The 15,320-nt window shown below is 30.4% G+C and overlaps 1 protein-coding gene across 1 annotated transcript in view; it reads right to left on the bottom strand.

Moving 5' to 3' along the window:
- LOC143068840 (uncharacterized) overlaps positions 1-15,320 on the bottom strand; it is a 24,900-nt gene continuing 9,580 nt past the window's right edge. Inside the window, exons 2-4 of the mRNA XM_076243179.1 lie at positions 13,812-13,898; positions 3,439-3,480; positions 1-2,907 (exon numbers count right to left, since the gene is read on the bottom strand). Of these exons, the coding sequence (XP_076099294.1) occupies positions 2,866-2,907; positions 3,439-3,480; positions 13,812-13,898 (171 nt within the window). The 3' untranslated portion in view covers positions 1-2,865. The remainder of the gene's footprint in view (positions 2,908-3,438; positions 3,481-13,811; positions 13,899-15,320) is intronic.

Genomic DNA, 15,320 nt, shown 5'->3' with positions numbered 1-15,320 from the left:
TTTGTGTTTGAGATGTTTAATAAAAATAATAATAAGTATTTACAGCAGTTTATAATTGTATTGCTTTAAACTGAAAACTCTTACAATGCTGACATTTAACCATGCTATGCCAAGAGTGCACCAATTTCATACTTGTCAGCCCTGTTTGACATTAAAAAAAACACTGGGGTACAATCCATTCATATTTTGAAATGAAAATTTTGTTTAACATGTAGTTTGAAAATTTGGTGTTATTGCATAATTTACATTTTCAATTTTGATTGTATCAATTGTATTACAACATATAGAAGCATTTGCAATCTGTTGTTACTGAGATTTTACATTAAAATTTACAATGAAAGAAATGACTGGGTGTGTATAAGCAATTGAATGAGAAGTCTCAATTCTGAAAAAGTTCAGGGGTCATTAAGCTAAATATCTGATGGCAAAAGCAAAACTGAAAAAATGAAGCCCCACTAGTGAATTTGGTCAAAAAAAGATTTTAAATGTACAATTAAGCTTTACAACCAATAAATTCAAGAACCTATATACATGGTGAAATTGTGGACAAAAATAATGATAAAAAAATCTGCAAATAACTTTCCTGTGGCATTTTTGGTTGTCATGGTGACTGTTGTCTTTGGTCACTAGATTGAAATAAGCTGGCTTCATACAAAAAAGTTTCTTATTAAATCAGTATATTATGGCTTTTTTTTAACCTTTGGAATCGAAATGAAAAGTGTAAAAGTTAATTTATATGAATATCAAAATGCTGTCATTTAAAACCTAAAATAATGAAATTCTGTTTTTCTAGTTGAAGAATTACCTCCCGTTTCTCTGATCAAATGAATAACCCACATGGTAAATAAAAACATAAATAAAAACAAATTCCTTCTCCCTTTAATAGAAAACTGCAGTTGCAGTATTTATTTAGCAATAAATGTGAACAGTTCATGATAAAAAATTCACATAACTAGTTTAATCTACATATCATACAATGTTCAAATGAATCGTCTATTTGTCACACAAAACTAGTGACTAGAACACAATTCTAAACAACTCTAGCATTAAAATGAAACAAAAGTGTTCCTTATAATCAATATCAAGGGAAATAATCAAATATTGCATAAATGTTGGTAATGGCATTAAAAAGAAAAGACCCAAAACTGAAAAATATAAACTTAGAATGCAAAACATTTAACACAAGTAATAAAATAAAGCTGAACAAATTAATAAGTTATCCAAAACACTGTGCTTATAAGCATTATAAGGGAGATGAACAAATGCCACCCTTTGTAATTGCTTTTAACAGATCCAAGGGGAAATAACTTTAATTATCTCCCCTTAGTACTTTTTAAGAGAACATATTTTCCTAATTTTCAAGATCTTCATTTTCTAAATATATAGATTTCTATTTTTTTAATAATTGTTTCTAGCTGTTTGAAGTTGTTTAAGCAATCACTAATTTTTCCTCAAACTATTTCAATATGAGTGCTGTAGAATATATGTGTAATCTTCCAATGCCAAAGAGTTGTTTACAGCACTAAAAGCTTGTTTACCTGAGATTTATCTAAACATATTACTGCTATAGAAAAACAAGGATTTCCTTCTGAAAACAAACACAAAAAAAATAGAAGAAAAATTTGGCACAAAACCCTATTTTTATAAAACTATACTTTTAAAAGAAATAGAGTTCTTTTCTATCTAAAAAAACACACAATACATATATTCACAGGTAACATGTTTACAAGATAAAATGGGAAAAAAATATAATATAAACACCAAAAAATTGTTGCCATCTTTTTATTAATTACATTTTTTCAAACACAAGCACTCTTTATATTCAAACACAGCCTAAATAACAAAAAATAAAACATTTCATTATTAATTGGCACACATACTTCTTGGTAATAAACCCTCTCTTCTTAGGATATACAATAGGACGGAGTGAGAATTTCTCCTGTTTTTTTTTTAAATCCTGAGTTTAAAAAATTGTTCAATTGAAAAAGATTTAGTGCTATTGAATAAAAGATGTCCTTCCCATTCCACCATAAAGATTATACTATTGAAAAGGTTGAAATTTTAATCATTATGTACTTTACATATTTAGTCAGTATAGAATCAAGACAATTTGGTTATTATCCAATCATTAAAATAAGGAATGAAGCATATTGACTCTGATTTTAAAACTGAATAACCGATTTTCTGGCTTCAAAATGATTGGTATCCAAAATAGGGGATATATATTTACCTGCTCCCATGAATAGAAATTGGGAAAAATTTTCAAAATTTTTAACTTCTGATCTTTCTACTACATTTCCTAAATTTTAATTCTTTGACTTATTTTGTTAATATGACCCTACATATTATTGTTTTATTACTTTTTGAAATAGAAATCTTTATGTTTTAAAACTCAAAACCCTGCAACTGATAATAAAATTAATTTAGTTCAGGCATAAAGGAGCTACTTATTAATTCTGAAAGATTTATAATTTTTTTATGTGCACATTAATAAACTTTATAAAGAATTTGAACAAGGATCTTTTGATCATATTTTACTATTTTAACTCCATGTATTTATTTAGACTAGTTAGCATGTATAAAAATCATAAAGAAGCTGTAAAAACTTCAGATAACACCCACTAAATAAAAAAAATCGTCAGCTGTTTCAATCACATGATCACTCATACCGAATTCCACATTCATACTTGAAGAGATCATGTGACACAATAAAATCTGCTTCACAAATAATCCAGTCACATTTTCCTCAGACAAATGTACTAGTTCCTACACAATCCAGTCACATTTTCCTCAGACAAATGAACTGGTTCCCATACAATGCAGTCACACTTCCACTGAGACAATTTTTTATACAATGTCACATGTCTATAATGTAGAGGCCTTTTGCAGCAGTTCTTCTATAAATACCTGCAATTACAAAACACAGACTATCAGTGTACTATACAGCTGTTTTAGTGATAAAAATCAAATCTATGCAATTTACACTGACAGAAAATAAGGTCAGGGTCACATTAAATGCATGCTGTTACACGATTTACATGCATAGTAAATTAAAGAACATGCCAGACTATTAAATTTCTTATCTGAAAAGAGATTATTTCTTGTATTTTCTGTATTTTTTTTTCTCTGTTCTACTGAATCCAAAACTGCATGCTCTGTATGTTCTGTACCTTATGTTACAAGTAAATGTATAGTAAAAGTATAGACTTTTATTCCTGAGAACATTTTTGTTTCTGTCAATCTGTTTTATGAAATCTTTAATTACATGATAATTAATTTTGTTCCTCCAGACAAAAAGTTGCTGCTTTGGAGATACTTGTTATTTTGATAAAAGATATGCAGTCATATTTGCAGTGTTCCATTTACATAAATATTATTTCTCAATATGTCACGTAGTGTATTGATGGTACCATATACATATCAATCCTAATAACTTACATTTATATCATCTTGCGACAGTTTTGGATTCTTTAATTCTTCCTGCAATACAATAATAAAATATTAGTCTACTTTGGATACACAATAAAATTGTCTGGCAGGTAAAAGACCATTTAAAGCATGATAAGCATATTTTTATTTACAACTTTTACATATTTTCACACTTACGCAATACTTTTGCGATAAAATTTATTATTTTCGATCTAAATTATCTGAATTAGCTCATTGTAAGGATCTTAAGTTTTATATTACCTAATAAAACTATTTACATTTCAAATCAATACCTTTTAAAATAAATCTAGTGTTAATAATATCAAGGCTAACAAAGAAATTCAAGTTAGGTGCAAATATACATTTTATTAGAAAAGAAAGAAGAGTCGTGTCCCTTTACACATCACAACTCTTTCCTTTGTGTTAGATGACAAATTGTTTAAAATGCAAATTTCTTCCTTTTAAAGATTATTTAATGACATTCATCGAAAGTCAATAAACTAATAAAATGACAAATAAATGTAACAATGTCAGGTGATGAAGTTTTTGTTCTACAAATCAAAAGCAATAATATTCAGTTTTCCAGCCGAACCAATCAATTTTATAACACCGTTAGTTAATCAAAATTACACAACTTGTGCAGAATATTCCTTGGTAACACATGGTCTTACATTGATTTTAATATTATGATCAAGTTTTCTATTCTATAGATCACCCTTGTTATCACTGGGCGGGGTGCTCTAGTTTAATATAAGAACAGATGGGAATTCCTTTGACAATAACATTAAACAGTTGCCTAACAGAACTATAAATATGACACAAATCAATATAATGTATAATTCATAAGAAAACAAGATTTACGTAGAAGAACAAATAGGATCATATCAGTTATCAAGAGTAACAGTTTACGGTCAAAGTATGACTAAACAAATACAAAAGCAATGCGTGAGAAAATTTGAAAAAAATATGATAACAAAAAGTTAGGAAAAGGATGCAGAGTTTATTATATTATTAATGTCAGCTTCCCTGTGAATTTTTTAAATAATGGATTATTTTGTAGAGATGATAGATTTAAAGCTTGACATATTCTATGGACATCTTTCTATTGTTGGAGAAATTTATGTTGCAAAATATGTAATAAAATAAATGAAGTGTCTTTTATTATTAAAGCTGCAATTTCCCCTTGTTAAATCTACCTGTGTGAATCATTTTCATCAACATGCAGCTCATTCAAAACTATGATAGAAGTGCCATTCAATATATGGATCTCTGTACTGTTTGCATGTCCCATTTAAAATGTCTATGACCTTTTAAGCATTTCTCCCTTTGACCTTCATAATGTCTATCCCTGTGACCTTTATTATGTCTATCCCTTTGACCTTCAAAAATATCTATCCCTGTGTCCTTCCAAATTTTAAGCTTTTCTGCAAACCAAATATCTATCTACCTGTACCAATGCCATTCAAAATATATATCTTTTCCTATGCCCTATGCCATTCAAACTATCTACCCCAGTGCTTTTTAAAATAAGTTCTATCCATGTGCAGTTCAAAATATATTATACCCTAAGCCATCCAATGATCTATCTCTGTGCTGTGCAAAATATTTATCCCTGTGCCATACAAAATATATAGGCCTATGTCATTCAATAATTCTATCAGATTTATTCAAAACATCTATTAATGTTATTCATAAATTCAAAACTTATGTCATCAATATTGATTAAATATCTTTACTTCTAACCTTTTGTAAATAGTAAATAAAACTGTGACATGGAAAATCGTTTACCACAGGCCTAAATAACACTATTCCTGAGTGGAAGCAATTTGATTAATTACTTAATGAAACCTTTTCCTTCTTAGATCAATCAATAAAATTACTTCTGTACTTTTATGTTTAATCAATATGTATAACCCTTGTCATATACAGTCATGTTAATGTTTTAATTCCTGTATAATTGAGTAATAAAACCTGGATAATTTCTATAATGCCTAACAATAAACCGGAAACTAATACCTAAAATAGGCATTAAACAAGAGCTTAGTCTGCTATTCATATTCAAAATACTGTACTTATAAAACTGGAGCTTTGAATATGACTCAAAAACTGGAGCTTTGAATATGACTCAAAAACTGGAGCTTTGAATATGACTCAAATGTTTACTAGATGTGTCAAAGCGACATGAATGGCCCAGTCTCAAAAAGTTGACAAATCTGCATTTCAATAACACATGTGGACACAAACATGATGGTAGTCTCACATATCAAAAATCAGCTCAAAATCTGGAGGCGTATAGAAAATGTCCATAAAACTTAGATTTTCAACAATTTTTTACAAAGTTGTAAACGCTTAATTTTGGCAAAAATTAGCGGAGTGGAACGAAACTTAAACTTGATCTGTAACTCATCATGGTTAGCTCACATACTAAAAGTCAGCCCAATATCTGAAAGCATTTAGAAAAAAGGTCCATATAACTGTGATTTTCCAAAAATTATCAAAGTCAAAAGCCCAAAATTACAGCAAAATTTAGCCGAGTGGAACAAAACTTACACTTGATCTGTACCTCATTATCAGTAACTTACATACCAAAAATTAGCCCAATATCTGAAAGCGTTTAGAAAAAAGTCTGTATAACTGTGATTTTCAACAATTTATCAAAATCCATATAGCCTGTAATTTCCACAAAAATTAGCCGAGCAGAAAAAGACTTAAACTTGATCTACAACTCATCTTGGTTAACTCACATGCCAAAAATCATACCAATATCTGAAAGCGTTTAGAAAAAAAGTCTGTACAACTGTGATTTTCAACAATTTATCAAAGTCCAAAGCCCGTAATTTCAGAAAAAATTAGCGGAGCGGAACGAAACCTAAACTTGATCTGTAACTCATCATAGTTAACTCGCATACCAAAAATCAGCCCAATATCTGAAGGCGTTTAAAAAAAACCTCTGTATAATGGTTTGTTGCGGAATGACGGACAAAGGTAAAACTATATGGCACCGACAACTTTGTTGCAGGGCCATAAAAAGGAGACCTTTGTAATAAAACGACATATGGATTATGCATCACTGAGGTAATACTAATACCCAAAAAGATATCTAGAGGTAAAAAAACAACGTTCATTCAACAAAAGACATCTAAATGACAAAACTCAATTCTTCATTCAACAAAATACTGGTGTACATACAGTATAGTATTCCTTGTTCAAATTGGCATGATTCTAAAGTTGTGAATAAATTAAACAGATTATCAAAGAAAAGTCTTCTTGATCTTGCATGAAATATTTGCCACTGGACAATTACGCAACCTATAATCAATCAATCAAAGAATCCTTATTAACACAAAATTCTCATTATAAAACTACTTGAAGTTCCTAGAATTAAAGACAGCCAACATGCACATGTGGCAGCGTTGAACCAATTTCATAATATCTCAATCCTTCCCCTTTTTAATCTAAATCAAGATTTTTCATCCATCCTTAAATTTATTAATTCTCATTACTCATTCTGATGGAATAATTTATGACTATGCTCTTTATTCTTTTCTGTAAACAGATATACTATATTTATAATATGTAGATCTACTTGATGTTTTATGTTAATTTTTTATTACAGGAATTGTGTTGATACTCTGGAAAGCATTTTCCATGAATATTTTCAAAGCTTTTTTTCAAAAATGATTTATATATATCAAGGTCATCCCTAAATTTTTGCACTTCGCTATCTTTTTAAAAGGTCACTGCCAGAGGTTACTGTCTCAGAAAACTAACAAAAGCCCTTCTGGTATCTCATCTGCTTTCAATGAGGTTTTTTAAAAGCCTTTTAAGATTTGACATCTATCTAAAGTTTACATCTTAAGAAGCATCTAATTTAAACCAGAGAAGTTCTATCATATATAAACATCTTAAAGATGTTCTGGAAACGATAATGGATTTATCAGGCACAAGACAAAGAACTATTTAATTTCTGTTAAATCAATTACTCGAATAAAAAAATACACCCCATGATTTGATTGAGAAAATGACAAGCACCTGCCGAAGAAATCATAGATATTTGTTCCCATGAGGAGTTTTGTTTTCATAAATACTTGATGATCAGGAAAAATCACTACCTATCATGTCAGAAACTGTAGCGATACCTAATTTTCCTACATGCTCTCCTCTATCTTTGTTTAAACACTGGCGAACTGATTAACCTAATGGTTTACTTAACATACAAACTGAACCAGGAAGCCACAAGATGAAAGGTTTGGTAAATATTAGACTTGGTACCAGTTCACTAAACATCCTAAATTAAATCCTTTTGTGCGATAATGATTTTTTGTATCTCCTATTTTATAATATAGTGCAACAATCCTTAAGATTACTGACTTATAGTACTTCTTATATAAGAAACAAAGGAATAATTACCAAGACTTGGCATTTTTCCTCTCAAAAATATTAATTAAGTACAGAAATTTACAGTGGATTCACTACTTTTCATTGATTTCATGGGACAAGAGGAAGTACTAAATTAAATGTTCAACCAATAAGAAAAAATCTATAGCTTTTTTGGAGACTGACTTTTCCATGAATCTGCAAGTTTTCCGTAATCCACGAAAATAAATTTATCTACAGTATCCCAACTTGTAAAATGGGACTGTTTAAAATGTTACTAATCAACTTTGACGACAACAGTAAGAATTTTTGGTTTTTCCATCTCTTAAAAAATCTTTAAAACTATGCCATAACAGAATGTTTTGGGGATTAATGTGTACCCTTACCCTTCATCTTTAGATTGCACATATGAAATAAATTATTGCACCATAAACAAAAAAAATGACCTTGGTGTAATTTAGTGTTTAAGTCTGTAATTGTGACTGGACAATGATACATATGACTATGTAATTTACATCTATAATCCATCATGAGAGCTAAGGATCAGTAGGGGGCCTTAGGGCAACCAGTCACAAATATGATCAATTATGTCTGACCATATTAATGGCAAAAACATCCCCATTTTGTGTAGAAAGACTACTTAAAACGCCATCCTCTAATCTGTCAATAAACACAGAAACAGAATTTGTTTGAAGAATATGAAAGACGCCAAGAAGCAATAAAAAAAAGAAACACAAGTTTGAAGACAGACAGAAAAAAATGTTTAAAAGAAAAAATTAGACAAGACAAAGGTGGTTCACAAAATATCAAACTGAAAATCAAACACTAAACAATTAACACACACATATTGTTTCCCTCATTTTCAAAAACAGTGTTCACAAAACTGAAAGAAGGCCACATTTTTTATTTCTACTTTGCCACTAAGGTCTATTATGCTAACCTTCCAAAGCAAAGCTGTCAGAAAACTCCACTTTCCTGAAGTATTGTGTTTTAGAGCTTTCTGACAGTTACTGTGCTATACTGTCTTATCATGTTTTTAATCAACATTAAGCATAAGGGTTGTAGCTCCCTAAGGTAAAGTTGACCTCAGACCAGTTTGGCTGTTCTATAAGCTTTCAATGCTTTCAAACACCTCAAACTATGGTCTTCTCTGATTATGTTGAGCATGTGGATGCATCTCATTTGTTTTTTTAGAATATTCAATTCTTTATTCTGCTTACAAAGTAGGTAAATTATCACTTATCTTTAAAGTTTGGAGTCTAATATCAAAAATAATTAAATTTGTAGCCAACATGGCTTTTATAATGATTTATTTTTTATAACAACCTTCAAAAGTCAGAGAGAACTTTTGTCTTAGGTCAAGATATTGAACAGAAACTACATGTAAACAGTCAGTAAATCACATGATTTACATGTGATTTATGAGGTATAACATGCTACCATGATGGTGACAACAAATAAGAATTTATCACCTTAAAAATCAGAATAGGTCGCAAAAAATAATATCAAAAGGAAACAAATTAAGGCATGAATAAGCAATAAAACTTTGACATAACCATATTTTATTATGATTTATGTAAAATGTGACTCTTTCTTAACGGAAAAATTTCCTTTTTGTGAAATGAAAATGCCATATATCATTTTACTAAAATGTCATTATCAATAAATATCGGCACAAAATAAGAAATTGAAATTTAAAATTCAAATCATACTGTGCAACAAGAATTAAATAACATAAATCTACAAATAATTCCTATGTTTAATAATATAAAGTTGTATGCATGAATTGACAATTTTCATAAATATCATATACCAGGGTTTATAATAAGCAAAAGTACTTTTAAATGCATAGACATGCTGCAAATTGTTAGGCAACTATGCAACCTGCGTTAGTCTCCCATTTTCTTAGAATCAGAGTGACCTAATTTTAAAGACAATGACGACCTGATAAAGATAACTAGATCTCCCTTTTTTCAGCTGGAATTCTTATATATACTTTCTTAATCTTTTAAAGTCCAGCAGACCAAATCAACCAATTGAAAACAGCTGGCCCCCTTTGTTTAATTTAGTAATCTATTTAATCAATCATGATTTAATTACTTACATGTTATATTGAACAGATTGAATTTATGACCCAGTAATTATTAATGACCTAATTTCAGTCTTTATATATGTCAGACAATAGGTGCAATATTTACACCCTATTTATTTTCTAAAATCAGTTCTACATTTTACACCTACTGTGTCAGTTACTGTCATTCATTTTAACAGTGTATATGTAGGATTTTGTGGTTCTTGGTGTGGATCTGATGAGTTAAGCCCTTGTCAACTGATTTTTATAGTTTTGAATCAATATTCTTATACTGTATTGTTACACTTACTGTCCCAGGTTGGGGGAGGTTTTGGCACCAGTAAAAAGATTAAACTCCGTCACATTCTGTATATGCCTGTCCCAAGTTGGGAGCTTGCAACTTGTTTGGCTGTATATCATATTTTTTTTTTCGTTTATTGTTTTGTACATAAATTAGGCCAATACTTTTCATGTTTGAATTGTTTTATATATGTGTCATGGGGGTCTTTTATAGTTTACTATTTGGTATATGTTTTGCTCATTGTTGAAGAGTATATAGTGACCTGCAGTTGTTAACTTCTACATCATTTGCTCTCAGGTGGAGGGTTTTCTCATTAGCAATTCTATCAAATCTTATTTTTATATTGTATACCAATTTTCATATATTTCGTGGACATAAGTTATTAAGGTAAACTATAAATTTTAATGCACAACTGTGGCAGATCCAGGGGGGTCCCGTGGGTTGGAACCCCCCTTTTTTTTGGACAATCAATGCATTTGAAAGAGGACATGTAGTTGGAACCCCCCCCCCCCCTTTTTTGTCCTGGCTTAGGAACCCCCCTTTTTTTAATGGCTGGATCCTGGATCCACCCCTGGGCTTCTAGGTTGACTTTAACAAAATCTTGAAAACATTAGTATCCACAGAAAAAACAATTTTCCATCAATTCATAAAAAATGATATCCCCGTATATAACTGTATCCATAGTTTGACCACTAGTATTTGTATTAATTGTCCCTCCCAGTTTTATGGAGGATCATTTATTATAATACTGCTTTAGGCCTAATACTCTGTAATTATCCCTTATTAAGCTTACATTCATCATATTTATAAGAATTACATTGTCACTAAATCTTGTTTACAGTAGAAATGTTAAGACATGTTGTTCTGCACATGTTAAGTCATGAATATGGTGACTAACCATCTTTTTTTCTCAATATTCTGCAAGTCTGGTCAGATCCAGGATTTTTGAAAGGGGGCATACAAAAACTGTATATTGATGGCCAATTTTTTGGACGATTTTAAGCTTACAAATGATGTATTTCTATAAAAGGGGGTGTACACCTTCTAAGCAACCGTTTGAATCCACCGCTACATGTGACCCATGTTGATGTCACCACACCCTATTTGACCTGTTTTCAGCATATGACCACCTCTGGCATCACCTTACTAAACTTCCCCTCTTTTTCCTTGCTTCCATGAAAGTAATCAAATATTGGTGTCGCCACACCCCCTTTTGGTCTAATTTCATGAATGTGACCATGAGTACTGGTATCAACAACTCCCCTTTTTTGGCCTGATTTTCATCATGTTATGACCAGTTATTGTGTTATCTAAAGTGACTTTAAAAGGAATGAGATTTATAGTGACTTATCATAATCTATGTTAACCCTTGTGTATATAATCCAGCATGTGAAAAGATTAACTCTTTAACCTATGTTTTGGTGCTTTTCAATTATGTCAATATTTATGTATCCACACACAATTGTACCTAATTATGTTCTATTTTCAAAGAGTTCACATTTATTTATAGGAGAGTTGAATAGAACCTACTTTTCATAATATTTTTGAAACCTACATCAGAGAACTATATGTAAAGTCTTCTCAACTTCAAGAAGTTTTATTATTTACAATTTTGTTTGACATACATTTATTCAAAAGTCAATATCAGATTAAACTATTTCCAAAATTAGAGTTATACTTTTAAATTAATTTTTGAAAATTTAATTCAAAAGTCAATTATACCTTCAACTGTTTTCAAATTATATTTATGCTACAAAATTAATTTACTAAAATGTAATTCAAAGTCAATAGTATTATTAAACTCCAACTGTTTTCAAAATTAGATTTATACTATTAAATTAATGATCAACAGTTTAAATGAATTCAGACTCCGACTCAGTGTGAACACCACCTTATTGCACTTCAAATAAAAAAGAAAGTCTTACAAAACAGTTTTGTTCAAACAGTGACTTATATTTCAAGTCTTAAAGAACATTCATATCTACTAGTATATTATGTAATTACTGAAACCTATTGGAATTAATAGGTTAAAAGACCTCTTATATCAGTTTTCTATATGTTTTTACAAGTGATATGCCAAATTAATCTGAAGGCGGGTAGAAAATCTCCAAATTTTAGATTGTGCTTCAGTTGAAATTTTTAATAAATTTACTATAAATATACTAATTAACTTCTGTTTAAAATAGAAAAGGCTTGATTTGAAGTTGATTTCAGATCCCCTTTTATATAATCAAAAGGTATTCAAGAGATTCACAAACAATCACTAGCATTCGGTGTGAAAATTCACCACAAAGTGTGATTTCGAACTCAAACCCCTTGAAATATATATAATACTAAATTGCACTCTCAATGAATATTTAACCAACATGTTCTTCTATTCATATGTGTATGTTTCAATCAGTTTAACCAACATGTTCTTCTATTCATATGTGTGTATGTTTTAATCAGTTTAACCAACATGTTCTTTTATTCATACGTGTATATATGCTTCAATCGTGTGTCAATGACTTTTCCATAACTTAAAACAAGGGCATACAATCCTTCATTTCATATCCTAGACTTAATACTGTTATTATGTCATAATGAGGGAAGGAGAAAAAATAAGCTTCTTACTTACAATTCATTAAACATCTTACAAACCAAGCTTTCTTTGAAAATGTTTTTGAATTTATGAGCACTTTCCTTATCTTTATTATTTACTTAAATACTTTAATTATAAACATAATATTAAATTTTTCTATGAGATTGATGTCACGAATAATGTATGATACATGCACATGACATCCTGATTTTAATCTATTGACAATTTTTAATATACTATCAAACCATTATTTCATTAAATTGAATGTGGTGTAGTTTATTCATGTTGCAACTGGAGCATGGATATCAAGAATTCTAATTAATCTCTCCTTCTTTTTACTTAGAAGTGATCCTACCCTTTCCAAAATATGAATAAGTTGAAATGTGAGCCATCGCTGACTAATGATAGTATGATACCCCCCTCTGCTTTAAGAATTCTGTGAACAAAAGGATGATAACCAAGTGATAAAAGAAAAGGATCAACATGGTAAAGCATGTTCGAAAGACGCACTTATCGAATTTCAGGATGCTTAAATTTGTAATTTCTGAGAAAAATGTGACAAAACTTTCATATATGGCTATATATTATGTGTAAGAATATAAATATTCCATAACTAGAAGTTGATGAGCCATGAATATGATAATCCACCACACAATAAAGCATTCTCACATTGAGCATTTGAGCATGATTCCCAATTTTAAGAAGATCTGATTTGTAGTTCCTGCGTAAAATGTGACAGACTAACAGACAGGGGTAAAACAATATAACCCTTCGATCAGGCATGGGTATAGTCAATTGTGGATAACAGCCATCACCTCTTATGAAATTTAAAACTGGAACAAAAAATTTTATGAACATTTTTTTATATGTTTAGGCTTTCAATGAGACAACAACCTACTCAACAATTCAGCAATAAATTACATCTGCAGGTCAAAGATTTCTGGTTACTGTGGTAACATGTTAAAGAATTAGAACCTAATTTTTATCAAAACCAAAAAATTAAACTGATGCACCAAAACAGCGCCCCACAGTGAAACTCTGGAAATGCTTACCTGAATATATTTAATTCTTTCTTGGTCTGTGTCTAAATTCAAAACTTCCTCTAAATCTAATTCACAATCATGATCATCTGTATCAATCTGAAATAAAAACAAATAATTTCATTTTTGATATCAATCAAAATATTTAACTTATCTAATGATTAGCTGCAAAAAGTCTTTTCAATTTAAAAGATGGGGGCCACTAGTGGAGCAGGATAAGCTGAACATTCACAATTGAGTTCACCCCAGATATTATAATCATGTAAGTTTTACTCAATACTGTGAATTCATTATTATTCGTTTTATACCAATCTTCATAGAGTTTGAGGGTACAGCAATGAATATGAATATAATTATAAAATGAACTACAAACAGTGATAAGAATGCATGCAGTCTTTAAAATCATTGGCGGATCCAGGGGGGGGTTCCGGGAGTTGGAACCCCCCTTCTTTTTGGCCGATCAATGCATTTGAATCAGAACATATAGTTGGAACCCCCCCCCTTTGTCCTGGGTTGGGAACCCCCCTTTTTTAAATGGCTGGATCCGCCACTGAAAATTGAGAAAGGAAATGGGGAATGTGTCAAAGCGACAACAACCTGACCATAGAGTTTGGCAAAACCAAGAAATCAAATATCCATGAAAATGTAAGTTTTCCTCAATCCATGAAAATTGGTACCCAATAAATGAATTTATTTTGTTTTCTGTGAAGTGTTCTTTGAATTATTTTGTCTATTGAATCATCATGCAATATATATTGTGCCACCCCTCACCCTTAGATATTTTGGTTGAAATGGTAAGAAACTTTGGTGGAAAGTTGTCTTTATTATCAATCATACCACATCTCCTCATTTTGATATTAATTGTGTGCAAGGTATAATATTCATTCCACACTTCCATAGTCATGATAGTCTAATCATTTATTCAGTATATTATAGTTATCACAGTCATTTTCAATTCAAACTACTCACTCGTGTTATTAAAAGTAAAGAAATTACAAAACACATGAAATAATGTGACCTCATTACTCTTTTCAACATGTTATTTCATACATAACTAAATTGTCCCATTCAACTGTAAACTTGCACATCACATAAACACGAGAAATATTATCATAGGTTAGAAGTCTGTGCTAAATACCCAAAGTTATGACCCCTAAAACATGTTTTAAGACTTTTCATGTCCTATAGTGTAAACCTTCAGTGTTATCAATGAATAATGGGGCTGAACTCAGTCTCAAAAACAAACTGACTAATTCTATATCCCACAACCATCAGCTATGTAGTATTTTCACATCCAATGACTGATGTACTAAAGTACTGCAGATACTATACATGTTGTTCATGTATTGCAATGGCAATTAAAATGGCAGACAAATATCTACTGTTCAAGATAGACAACCATGGTTTGAATGGCAATCAGAACGGTAGACAAAAATCTGCTGTCCAAGAAATCAAAACAATTGTTTAGAAAGGCAATTAGCAGAACAGCAGACAAAAATCTACCCTACAAGATAGTGGAAA

Source organism: Mytilus galloprovincialis, chromosome 3 (genome assembly GCF_965363235.1).
Source record: "Mytilus galloprovincialis chromosome 3, xbMytGall1.hap1.1, whole genome shotgun sequence".
In the NCBI taxonomy this organism is placed as follows: Eukaryota; Metazoa; Mollusca; class Bivalvia; order Mytilida; family Mytilidae; genus Mytilus; species Mytilus galloprovincialis.
The sequence above is the reverse complement of the archived record's forward strand: the minus strand, read 5'-3'. Positions and strand labels throughout refer to the sequence as shown.